We start from the raw sequence: 12,965 nt of genomic DNA on the forward strand, positions 1-12,965 counted from the left end.
TGCTGAAGAAACCAGACAGCTTACGGGGAGATTCGAAGTTCAAACCCAGAGAGGACCAGGGAAGCCACATGGGGAAGTAGATGGGAGTTCTCTCGGGTCGATTTCTCTCCTGTTTGGGGGGTGCTGCCAGGTGTAGTTGGCATAGAGTTGGCTAAACTGTACCCCCATCATCACGTGCCTCCACCAGAGGCCTTCTCATCCCACATCCCAGCCCCTGCGGTTGTCTGTGGACAAGGGAGGGAATGCAGAGCTCAGACCAGTAAACCGTAGTGAGGCCCCCGCAGGAAAGAGAACACGCCCGTTGGAACTATGAGCACCTGAGCTCTGAGTGGCCAGCCGTCGGGGAGCCCTCAGCACCGGCTCCCATGCACATGAGAGACGGCCATGAGCAGGACCCACACTCAGAACACGGATATGGGGACCGAGCAATGGAAGCAGCGGGCCTCAGAGCCAGAGAGGACCCCTCACCCGACCGCACCTGCAGCCAGGTGAACACCGAGCGGCCACTCACCATCAGCACGGCTCTCCGGAAGAGTCTGGAGCCGCCAGCCCCAACGGCGAGAAGGTGGATGCTGGCCACGTCGGCTCCGCCGCGGTCGGCTGCCATGGTCACCCGCCGAGGGTCCCCGCCAAACGCTGCGATGTGGGTCTGCACCCAGGTCAGAGCCGCCGCCTGGTCCAGCAGCCCCCAGTTGCCACTCACCGCGCCGGACCCTTCAGAGGGAGGAGAGCCTTTTACCTTTTGTGATTTTGCAGCTGGAACTTGATTATCCTGGTGCCGTCCAGGCCAGGCACCTGGTGCCTCTGGGGGACCTGACTCCTGTCCCCACAGGTGGGGACTTGGTCACTGTGAGGCCGATAGGAAGAGCACAGGCTCCGGCCTCAGAGCCATCCCGGCGTGGCCCGCCTCTGGGCTCAGGAGTCGGCAGTCCCCACCAATGCCCGCAACTCACCAGCACTCAGGAAGCCGAAGACGCCCACTCGGAAGCCAGCAGTGACCACGATGAGGTGGCCAGTGGCAGCCAGGAAGGAGCCGTCCAGGGCGAGGCTCCCGTCGCCGGCCGCGGCCTCCACGTTGTGGAAGAACAGCAGTACAGATGCGTTGGGGGCCTGCGGGATGGGAGAGATGGGGGGCTAGAGGTTGGCCCATTTTCCCCACCGGAGCCTGGTGAGGGCTCCTCTCCCATGCAGGTGCCAGATTCTGAGCCTGCACAAACTCTTCCCGTCAACTCTGCCCTGTAGGCCCACTCAGCCCCATGTGATGGGTGGAAATGTGTCCCCCAGAATTCACAGGCTGAGGCCCTAACCCCTAGACCTCAGAAGGTGACCATTTGTAGATGGGTTCAGTAAAGAGGTCATCAGCCAGCCTGGCCGGTGTGGCTCAGTGGTTGAGCGTCGACCTATGAACCAGGAGGTCACAGTTTGCTTCCCGGTCATGGTCAGGGCACATGCCAGCATTGTGGGCTTGGTCCACAGTGCCGAGCTGATCAATGATTCTCATCACTGATGTTTCTATCTTTCTCTAGCCCTCTCCTCTCCTCTCTGAAATCAATAAAAAGAGACAATTAGCCAATGCACCCTAATCCAATAGAACTGGTGTCCTTACAAAAAGAGGACACACCCACCGAGAGAAGACCACGTGGACACACAGAGGGGAGGTGCCCATCCACATGCCGAGGAGAGCGGCCTCCGAAGGACATCCCCTGCCGATAGATACCTTGAACTTGGGCTCCAGGCCTTTACAATCATGAGAAAATGGATTTCTGTTGTTTAAGCCTCCACACGTGTGGCACTTTGTCAGAGCAACCCAAGCAAACCAATAACCCCATTTCACAGATTAGGAAACTGAGGGTCACAAAAAATGAAGACACTTTGCCCACAGTGCAAAGTGAGCATGTGGCCCAGATGGCAGCTAGCGGCGGACTCGGAGCCATGCAGTCACCCAACACCCCAGTGCTGGCCACTGGTTTACTCCTGAAGGATGTTCTGGGTCCTTGGGGAGTCCTTTCCGCTTGGCCATGCTAACTGGAACCCCATCTTGGTAATGCAGAGCTTAACTCAGACAGCCAGGCACCGTGTGCCCAGGATTTTATTCATTCAGTCCTCAAACAGCTCTGTGAGGTGGCATGTCATTATTATTCCCGTTTTACAGAGGAGGACGTAGAGGCTTAGAGGGGTTAGGTGGCTTCTACAAGGCAGCAGAACTGGGCTTTGAACTTAGGCTGAGCCTTTCATAGGAGCCTACAATGCTCCATCCGGGGGATCTGACACCCCACCCCAGGCCAGGGGATAGGCCGGGCTCCTGGTGGCCCATGCCATCCAGGTCTTGCCTCCCTGTGCTGTGACTTCACTCCCTGTGCCGCGGGCTCTGCCACGCAGATGGTTTCCTCACCAACAGCAAGCCCTGACGGGGACCTGCCTCCATGGGTGCAGTGCTGAGTGCACCACCCATGAGACCCTTCATGTGTGTGGTGGCCTGGGTACACAGTTCACTCAGATCAGCCGGTGCCTCCCACCTCCAAGGGGCAGATGGCGCCCATGGCTAGTGGGCTAGGGGACCAGGAAGTGGTGACACGGTCACATGTGCAGGAGACCAGTCCACACCGGTCGCCAGGAACTCATGTTTCCCGAGGTTCGTCAGTTCCTTTTTCTCTCGCGTGCTCTGACCCTTGTTCCAAAACAGGAAACTCAAACCCTGAACGTCAGGTTCAGAGCCACCGCTCGGGCGAATGCGGGCTTCAAACTGGGGCATGACCAGAGTCAGGGTCAGAGCCGAGCTCACCCTCCAGCACGGCCTCAGACCAGAGTTCCCACGGACGGCTCCCAAGCGATGGCCGAGGGGTCTCTCCAGAGGTCTCCCCAAGGAGAGAGGTCATCTCCTCATGGGCCAACTAACTTGAGTGTGGGTTCCCCTTCCCCATCCTGTGCACCCCCAACCCTTCATCGCTAGCCCTGGCCTAGCTGCGCGCTCACACCCTCCCTCCTGCACGGCCTGCTGGAAGGGCCCCACCTCACACCCCCCGTCACCTGCCGTGCCTCCTGGGCTGCCTTTTGCTTCAATATTTATTTGCTGTTCAATTGCTGTTTAATATTTCTTTGCTTATTTATTTCTGCCCCTTCCCACTGAAGTATAACCCCTGCCCCTCTCCCCAAGCAGCTGCTTGGTCTTGTTCAGAGCTGTGTCTCCCCCAGGAGAGTCCCCACCCATCACGGGCCCCGTATGAATAGTTCCTGGAGCACTGTGTGGGGTAAGCACGCACTGGCCCGTGTGCATGGAGCAAGAGGATGTGGCAAGGAGCAGGCGAAGCCGTGTGGGAGCCAGGAGGACCCTGAGCTCGCTCTCAGCCACTCAGGTCCAGCGAGGACGGCGCTGGGGGCATGACTCAAGTGGAGAGGAGTGGGTGGTGCTGGAAGCTGTGGGGACTGGGGGTGGCTGATGGGCAGCTTTCAGGGCAAACCCAGCACAGGCTCAGCACTCACCACGTTCTGAGGGACAAACACGTTGAGATACAGGCAGTCCTCGCTGACTGCGGACGGTGTGGGCGTCCTGGTCCCTGGCTGCCAGCAGCGGGCCCTGCAGAAACAGACGGTGTGACCGCCAGGAGGATCCACCGCGGGGCCGTGCCCATGTCCCTGCCCGCCCAACACCACTGGCCAGAGCCCCTGCCCTCCCGCTCTGCAGCATCCAGGTGGCAATGAGGGCACCAGAGCACTGCATGGCGCCCAGCACAGCGCCCTCCATCCCCACATGGACTTCACAGGAGCAAGGCCACGTTAGCGGCTGACGTTTGGGAGGGGTTACGTGTTAGAGCACATAACACCACCTGTCTACACGCCCCCCCCCCCAGCCCCACGCACCACTCAAGCCCACAGGCGCATCCTGCCATCAGGCTGACGCTGATGGATTCGAAGACGGAGGGCATTGCACCCAACCCTTACCGTGGCTTGGTGGCAGCCCAGGACCCGGTCCAGTTGGAGGGCTCCGGCGCCCGGAAGCGGCCCTCCGCCAGGGGCGGGGCAGCATAGGGCACCCCCAGGAACTGGTCCACTTGCTTCCACGAAGTGCCCACCCGGATGGCCTGGGACCTGCCCAGCAGCTGGCCGTGGGGGGCGATGGTCACAGAAGGTGCAGAAGTCCCGAAGCCGAGCAGAGGGGTGTCTGTGGGGGTGGGAGTGGGGAGGAGGGGGAAGAGAGCAGTGGGTGCTCTATTCACGGGGAATATCCTGACATGCTTGAGAAACAAGCGCTGCTTTTTTGCACTTTAAAAATGTCAGTACCTCCTTCAGACCCCACGAGCTTACATGTAGGGAGGTCTGTGCTCAGGTGAGTAAGAGAAATAATAGCAAAGACAGCTGGTCTTGCCCAGGCGCTCAGCAGGCAGAGCGCAGCTCTAACCCTTCTCTCCCGGCGTCATCTCAGCGGCTCCTCCCAAGGGACTAACGTGCCCACAGCCCCTGACTCAGCGCCCTGGGCCCAGTGTCACTGCAATTCGGAACCGTCTGGACTTTTTAAAGAACCGAAGGACGCGGCCGTGCAATGGGCAGTCTCCCTGCCCAGCCTCAAACACACGCATTTCTGTGGTGAAAAGCACGGGTGGTTCCTACTAAGAGCAATGAATAAAGAATGGAATTTCTTCAGTCACAAAATCCAGCTCAGATTTTGCCACCAAATGAGTTTGCTGCAAACTTACAAAAAAAAATAAATTGTGTTCTAACTTGTAGGACTTTCAGATTTCAGAGCTGCAGCCAAGGACCGGGGCCCTATTTGCATTTCAGTGGTGAGGAAACAGGGGCAGGAGCCCGGGGGTGGGTGGCTGCCTGGGCTTCAAGCTGATGTGGGATTCAAGGCCTTTCTGAACCCCAACTCTGACCACATCCCATTCACACAGGGCCAAGGCCAGGTCAGGGCCCCTCTCAGCCCGTGCCAGCAATGTCCCCTCCGGTTGTGCATTCCTGAACCCCACCTGGTCTATTAGGCCACGGCCGTGCCACCTGCCAGCGAAGCTCTGCGCTCCAGGCCCCTCCATCCCTCCTTGTGATGCTCATCGCCAGACCCTGGTCAGCCTCTCGGAAGCCCTATCTCATCTCCTCCCCTCACTGCTCTTCCATCCGTTCATTGAGTCAATAAACTGCCAAAGGCCATTGTCAGGGGCTTGAGACAGGCCTTCCCCGTCTGATTCCCCACAGGGCTTAGGGCGGGCACAGAACAAAGGACAGACACTGGTGAGGAGATCCTCTCTCAGTGTGTGTGTGTGTGTGTGTGTGTGTGTGTGTGTGTGCATGTGTGTGTGCGCACGCGCGCAGTCGATTATTGTTTCCATCAGGTGTGTTTGCTTTGCTCAGCTTCCCTGTGGGCTGATGGAGAGAGAAAGTTTGCTCTTTTCTCTGCAGCTCCTTCTGTTTGTAACACAGATGTGATGGTTGCTAGGAGCCTGGGCAGGAGACAGACAGTCTGTCTATTCCTCAAAAGCTGGCTAAAGGCAGTGGTTCCCCAGAAAGGGATGTGGCCTCCCAGGGGACATGTGACAGAAGGCTACCAGCATCCAGTAGGGTAGAGGCCAGGGATGCTGCTGAACATCTCACTGCAGATAAGCTTAGGGTCACCCAGGGCCCCGGGGTCAGTGGTGCTGGGGCTGAGGAACCCTGGGATGCTGTGTGCTCATGACCCCCAGGCACTGACGGTCCGCATGGTGGTCAGCAAGGTGAGGAGGAGCCATGGGTGGGCTGGGGGTCAAGCAGGCCTGGGGTTCATGTTATGGACCAGCTGCTTTGGAAAAAGCCATAATTTTTTGGACCCTCAATTTCCCACCTGCAAAGTAGAAAGAATAGCAGTCCCTACACCACAAGGTGCTAGGAATTAGTAACACCAGCGTGTAATGGTCCAAGCCCAGGGCCCAGCAAACGGCAGCTCAACACGTGAATGAGTGAATGAATGAAGGAATGAAGGAATGAAGAAATGAATGAATGAGAGATAGGGGAGGAGGAATGGGAGGAAGGAGGGAAATCGACTGAAACCTTCTCTGCTGCGAAAACACTGGAGGGAGAGCTGGTACTCAGGATGGAAGGAAGTCGTTGCTGCTTTTAATCTGGCCGCCATGGCAAATCCTGATTGAGCTCACCCCACCGCGCCTTCTCCCGAGATTTCCTGTCTCCCTTGTCAACACAGGGTCTCGGGCAAGCATGCAAGGCTGTGGGCACTAAAGTGGCAGAACCCTCTGAGGCCGGTTCTTTCCCTCTGCGGGAAACAGCCACATTTCACGAACGTGGCATCATCCGAAGGGGGAGCAAAGACAAAAAATACCAAAGCGAAGAATTTCGAGGGAATGCAAGGCGGCTTTCCCACGGACAGTGGCATTCAACCCTCCCTCTCAGAGGCTGCCCAGAGCCCAGGCTGAACGAGAGCCAACGTGGGGGAGATATCGGATGTGCTGCTGCCTTCTGAACTCTTTTGCAGAAACGGTGGATTCCCTCCAGCATATCCACGTGTTTAGGCCATGCCATTATTTAACTACTTGGGTGAAGGAAATTACTGTAGCTCTATAGGTGCCCCCGGTACACACTGACCCTGCCTATCATATAAGTGTGGGCAAGCCTCTTCCATCAGAGGGAGAATTTCGCATGGAATTGGGAGTCCGGTGCAATGTCATCGGTGCTGGGTTAATAGTTACAGAATCTGATTTACTTTACAGAGCCCAGACCTTGGAGTCAAGGCATTTCCCAGCAGGACTGCCACGCAGACTGGCTACAATGTGGGCGTGATGTACTAGTGAAATCTAACTTGACTAAATAATAGAAATGTCCAGGCAGAAGGGAGACTGAGGGCCTAGGACCTCAGTATTCCCAAGCCTGGGGGGCACTCTCCTTGGCTGAAGGCTGAGGTGGAGGAGGGGCAAGGGAGGAGAATTATCACTGGGTCAAGACAGTCCTGAAGAGCCATCTATGTTCTAGGAGAGGGTGGGGCCAAATCCAACCGCTACCAGTTTTATAAATAAAGCTTTATTGGCACACAGCCACGCCCATAGAATTGCGGATTGTATTGCCTGTGGCTGCTTTCCTGCTACAATGGCAGAGCTGAGTAGTTGTAAGAGAGACAATAAATACTGAGCCGCCACGTGGCACAGTGGTTGAGCATCCACCTATGAACCAGGGAGTCCCTGTTCTATTCCCGATCAGGGCACATGCCCAGGTTGCGGGCTCAACCCCCCAGTGGGGGATGTGCAGGAGGCAGCAGGTCAATGATTCTTTCTTTCATCATTGATGTTTCTCTCTCTCTCTCCCTCTCCTTCCTCTCTGAAATCAATAAAAATATGTTACAAAAAAACACGGTGGCTGTAGAGCCTACAATGTTTATTATCTGGCCCTTGAAGATAAGATGGCAGACATAGCCAACGTTTCTAAAAAGTTACTCATTTCATCCGATAAGCATGTCTAATGGGGTAGGTGCGTCTCCTGGATGTCCAGCCCCTGTGTCCTATTACACAGCTCTTACCAACTTCCCTTAGTGACGGATTTGTTTGTATGTTGCTATCCCCCTGCCTGCCTCACCCCTGTGTCCCCAGCACCTAACAGTGTCTGACGCATAGCAGCCCTGTGTTGGCTGTTTTTAAACTGAACTGAGCCAGGAGCCGCTGCCCTTTCTCGAGTGCCTGTGCGGCGGTCCGTAGGCGGCGTGGTTTGCGGGAGGGGACTGCGTCTAGAGACGGGAGGCCCGGCCCCGCGTCCTCTCCTGCCGCCCCTCTCTGTGTGGCATCAGAGGGGTGACTTAACGTCTCTGGGCCGGAGTCTCCTGATCTCTAAGGTGGAATCAAATCCTTATCTCGCCACCTCCCAGGATTGGTGTGAGGACCAAATGGGATGCGGCAGGTGAGAGGCCTTCCTCAACTACAGAGCAGTGACACAAAGCGGCCCATCTGATTGTTTTACTAAGACACTCGAAGGCCAACGGCTTCTGTAACTCAAAGGGATAAATAAACAAAGACAGTGCAGAGAAGACCCATGTTAGAAGGGGGGTTTTCCACCTTCCTTCAGTCCATCCCAGGGGAGAGCCAACTAGCCCAGGACAACGTTTTCTTAAGAGCCTCAAAAGTCACTGCCCGCACATGACCATGTGCTTGGACGTCCATCTCAGCCTTACCCAGGCTCCCAGGAATGGCCAGAGGCACAGGCCTGGACTTACTCAGCTTCCGGTAGATGTAGGTGGGCTCTTCCCGCAGCAGAAGCTGGCAGTGCTGGGCCTGCAGGCTGTGTGTGCAGACATGGGTATCGGGGTAGAACACACACCTCAGAGCACCAGGGCGGGTCTGCAAAGTGGTGACCTGGCAGGCTTGGTGACGGGAACACTCTGAGGAGTAGAGGGAGAAGGGTGAGGCTTGGGCCTCAGGGATGCCATCCAATCACGTATCCATGCATTCGTCCATCCCTGCATCCGTGCAACCATTCATCCATGCATCCATCCATTCTGCATCCATCCAACTATGCCTCCATCCTTCATGTTTCCATCCAACTCTGCATCCATCTGTCCGTGCATCCATCCATTCTGTATCCATCCAACTATGCATCCATCCAACTCTGCATCCATCTATCCATGCATCTATCCATCCATACATTCATCCCTCCATCCATCCCTCATCAATGCAGCCACCCATCCATGCATAAATGCATTCATCCATCCATAAACACATTCATGCATCCATCCATCCATCCATGCATAAGTGCATTCATCCATTCATCCAGCCATAAATACATCCATTCACCCATCTATCCATTAATCTATCCATGCATCATTGTATCCATACATCCATTAATCCATCTATCCATGCATTTTGTCCACCCATCCATCCACCCACATATGCAATCCATCCACCACTCATTGCCACCACTCGCTCACTCAGTTAAGCAGTTACTATATATCCTCAGCACCGCTGCAGGGGGTGGGAATACAATGCTGGTGGGGGAGAACCCAGCTCTCCCATCAATCTATCTTCCTCACAACAGTCAGCTTTTGGGTTATTTATTCACAAATGTGCCCTTGTCATTCACCTATCTAAGATATTCCATGGCTCTCCACTGGCCTCAGGATCAAATTATACCAAATAAGGTTCTCTGTACCCCAGCCTTTGCCTCCTTCTTCAGCCTCGCCTGCCTCCCCCTCGCCATCACCCCCGCCATGTTCCACTAGGGGTTCTGTCACCTCCCAGGTGTGCTGGCTCCTATGGCAGACACTTCCCATTATGCCGGGCATTTCAGTCCTAAGGACGGCTCTTAAGGGAGGGCTGCGTTGTTCGCTTGGGCAGCTGTGCACGGCCTAAGGCCTATTTATACCAGGTCTCGGGGCTGAGGCGCCCCCCAGAGTTGTGCAGTGAGCAAGCTGCTCCTCTGCGCATGCAGCCCTGCCTGTGAGAGGTGCATATCGCCATCCAGCCTGTAGGCGGAGGAGGCTCATGGACTTCCAGAGTCAGAGGATGTGAACATTACCCAATCGCAGGCTCTTGCAGGAGCTAGTCTCTATAGAACACGCCTATCGAGGGGCCACCTTGCTTATACCTCTGACGACAGGGGCAGCAATAGAATGGTGGGGGCGAGCTAGAATTGTAAGAAATGTTACTCATGCTCTGTTCACCGTGACTGTCACACACACGGGACCTGGGCGCTCACCCGGAAATGCAGCCCGTTCTCCCCATTTGGAGCTGCCTGTGATCATGGACGGATGAACAACTTGGTTGCAGAAGCCAGAGCCGCCAGCCCTTTGAAGACCCCCAGCCTTTCTGGATATCACTAAGCCCTTTGAAGACCCCCAGCCCTCTGCGTATCTGTTAACTGCCCATTTGGCACTCTTTTGCCTACTTCCCATGTAATCTTCATCTTTCTACCCAATGTAAGCAGCGGGCTTATGGGGGTGCAGAGCAGATGTCTGTGGGTGACCTGCTGCTCTCCCATGCTGCCGGCAGGACTGGAATAAACGCTCATCTATGTCTCAACCCTGTCTCTGCTCAATTGGCTCAAGCAGTGACAGGCAGCTCGGACCCACTGATTGTGCGGTTACACCTCTCCACGAGGTACTCACTGTGGACAGCTTGTCGTTAGAAAGGCCTTTGCATTGCACTGAAAACTGTCTCTTGAAATTTGAGTTTTAAGCATAAGTCCTAGTTCTGCCCCATGAGCTTGGCTAGAATCAGCACATTTCCCCCTCAGCATGCTGGCCCCGCTCTTCTCAGGACAGCTGTCCCAGCTCCCACTCGCCTCCTCTGCCTCAGACTAGCCCCTAGGTCATCCCTCCGGTCCTCCTCCGACCTGGCTCAATGCCACTTACGTTCTGTGTGGCATATCCCACGGCGACCTTGACCGTGGGCTGACTGCAGAGGAATGAGCACACTGCAGAGGGGAGCCCACCCACATCTCCCTCCAGGTCAGTCCCTCCCTGCCAGGCACCCCGTGGTATCGCGGGGTCTCCTATGTGTTTCTGAGGTCAGAACCTTGAGCAGCGCTTATGTGAAGCCCTGTCCCAATCAACCCCACTATGGGGGGTGGGGGTCCCCTTACCCAGCAAACAGAGGTCTCGAGCAGCAGAGAAGTCGCTGGCGGCAGCCGTGCTGATGTGGGCGACGTCGAAGCTCCTGATGGACGGGTCCACCACTGCTGCGGAGAGGCCCAGGGTCTGCCACGCATCCAGAGCCACTAGGAGAGAAAGCAGGGGTGTCAGTCACACCGTGTCCACCTGGGCGTGCAGAGAGCAGAGTGCCACCGGGCATCCCCCAAGGGCAGCCCCCGCACCCGCTTCTCGGTCTTTGTTGTAGTGTGAGCCCTTCTTTACCCACCTCTCCATTCTACAACCACTTATTAAAAGTTGTTTTAACAAATTTTTATTTATGTCAGAGAGGAAGGGAGAGGGAGGGAGAGAGAGAAACATCAATGATGAGAGAGGATCATTGATCGGCTGCCTCCTGCACACCCCGCACTGGAGATTGAGCCTGCAACCTGGACATGTGCCCCAACAGGGAATCGAACCGTGACCTCCTGGCTCATAGGTCAACACTCAACCACTGAACCATGCTGGCCGGGCAAACTTATTGAAAGTTTTTATGGGCCAAGTTCTGTGCTTAAGCCTAGGAATACAACAACAACGCAGACACACAGACACGACAAACAAAAGCATGGCTGTTGCTTTAAAGCAGGTCACGGTAGAGTGGGAGAGACGTCGAGAAGACAAAACCAACAGCATTGTGATGTGTTGGAATGCAGTAATTAGCATGACGCCAGGTAGCAATGGTAACCACGGCCCACGTGGCACTGTGGTTAGGTCCACACTGACACGGTATCCTTCAGCCCTCCCTCAGCCCTCGAGGGAGAGAAGACCGTCGCTCCCATAGTGGACACTCCTGGGTGCTGCCCAAGCCGCCTTTGGGGTGGGTGGGGGGAGCCCTAGGCTCTCATTTCCCCAACTGCTGGGAAGTCGGTGGCGAGGGCTCCCAGCGGACCCTCCCCAGGAATTGCCTTTGGTCTGAGAAGCTGCCTCCCCTCCCCAGGACCAGCCTGTGTCCCACACCAGTCCCCGTGGGAACACGAGGGCCGGCCCCCTTGCCTCCAGCGGGGCAGCTCCGAGGGCCAGGCCAGCCCGGCGGCAGGGCGCGCTCAGGGCGTCCTCAGCACCAGGGGCCCGTCTTTGTGGCCTTGGGCCTGGGAGCCCTGCAAGAGACGCTGGGCTTTTCAAGCATGCTTCACATGTTGCTATTTTCACGGTCAGGACATGTGGCATCTTTGCAACATGACCAGACTGAGCTGCATATTTTCAGATGACGCGTGGACTGTGATGATGGGGCTCGAGGACCCAACGTGCCAATTACGGTCTTCAAACAGGAGCCTTGGCTGCATTCCGGGTTCGGATTGATGTCTGGGGAGAGCGCTGGAACTGAAGGGTGGATTTCATCTCCCAAGTGGGAGCCAGCTCAGCTGGCGCCATCCCAGGGCCTGGAGCCACGTCTCTGCCACGCCCCCCCCCCTGCCCCCAGCCTCCTACCGGCAGGACCCCCAGGAGGAGTGATTGCTGTCACCCCGAATCCAGCATCTGGGGTCCGGGCATCTCACGAGCACTCAGAGCAGTTTCTTCGTGAATGCAAACCCACGGTGAGACGGAGAAGCCGGGCATCTCGGTGGCATTGCACAAGCCTGCTATTTGCCAAGAGCCCAGCAACACCATTGCACGTGGCCTCCTCTCTCGCCCATGCTGCGGGCACCGCCACGGGGCGCAGCTTATACGTGAGGGAACCGACCCAGTGCCACTCTCAGAGGACCTGGCTGAGACGTGGCGATGCCAGGGCTTGTGCCCAACTCCTCTGGGTTTAAAAACCAGGCTTCACCAGGCCAGGTCTTCTCGCTGGTGAATGAGGTCAGTGACAGCTTTTGGGCTCCCCCAAAGGGTGCGCCTGCTCAAAGGCAGGATCTGTGGTTTGTTCATCAGCTTTCCTCTTTGTTTTGTTTAAGACATATTTTACGAACTGCAATGCCAGCATCACTTGTTTTGTTTAATCTCCTCTTGAATTGGAAATGCCGTGTTTCTTATACACGAAGTTCTGCTACAGACATGACTTCTATTTGGTGGAGCTGTTTTTTTCATTCGTTTTGTTACTTCTGCTTCTGTTCACACACACTGCTTACGCAGGAGTCACTTTATAATACAATGACTTAGAGGGAAAAGTCTTCCCATATTAATTTTCTTTTTTACTTATTAAAAATATGTTTTTATTGATTTCAGAGAGAGGACACGGGAGAGATAGAAACATCGATCGGCTGCCTCCTGCATGCCTCCTACTGGGGATGGAGCCCACAACCTGGGCATGTGCCCAGACCGAGAATCAAACCCTGACCTTCTGGTTCATGGGTCGACGCTCAACCCCTGAGTCACGCCAGCCCTGCGCCCATATTCTTCTTCTTTCCAAAATATTTCTTGGTTATTTTTGGCTATTTATTTA

General features: G+C 55.8%; 1 protein-coding gene across 1 annotated transcript in view; it reads right to left on the reverse strand.

Annotated features, from left to right (window-relative positions):
• The window catches only part of TG (thyroglobulin), a gene marked incomplete at its 5' end in the record, with an annotated part of 161,903 nt that overhangs the window by 71,244 nt on the left and 77,694 nt on the right, over positions 1-12,965 (reverse strand). Inside the window, 6 exons of the mRNA XM_079796113.1 lie at positions 512-714; positions 954-1,110; positions 3,481-3,574; positions 3,940-4,159; positions 8,177-8,341; positions 10,540-10,674. Coding sequence (XP_079652239.1) covers positions 512-714; positions 954-1,110; positions 3,481-3,574; positions 3,940-4,159; positions 8,177-8,341; positions 10,540-10,674 — 974 coding nt within the window. The remainder of the gene's footprint in view (positions 1-511; positions 715-953; positions 1,111-3,480; positions 3,575-3,939; positions 4,160-8,176; positions 8,342-10,539; positions 10,675-12,965) is intronic.

This window comes from Cnephaeus nilssonii, assembly GCF_951640355.1.
Source record: "Cnephaeus nilssonii genome assembly, chromosome: 18".
Taxonomy (NCBI): Eukaryota; Metazoa; Chordata; class Mammalia; order Chiroptera; family Vespertilionidae; genus Cnephaeus; species Cnephaeus nilssonii.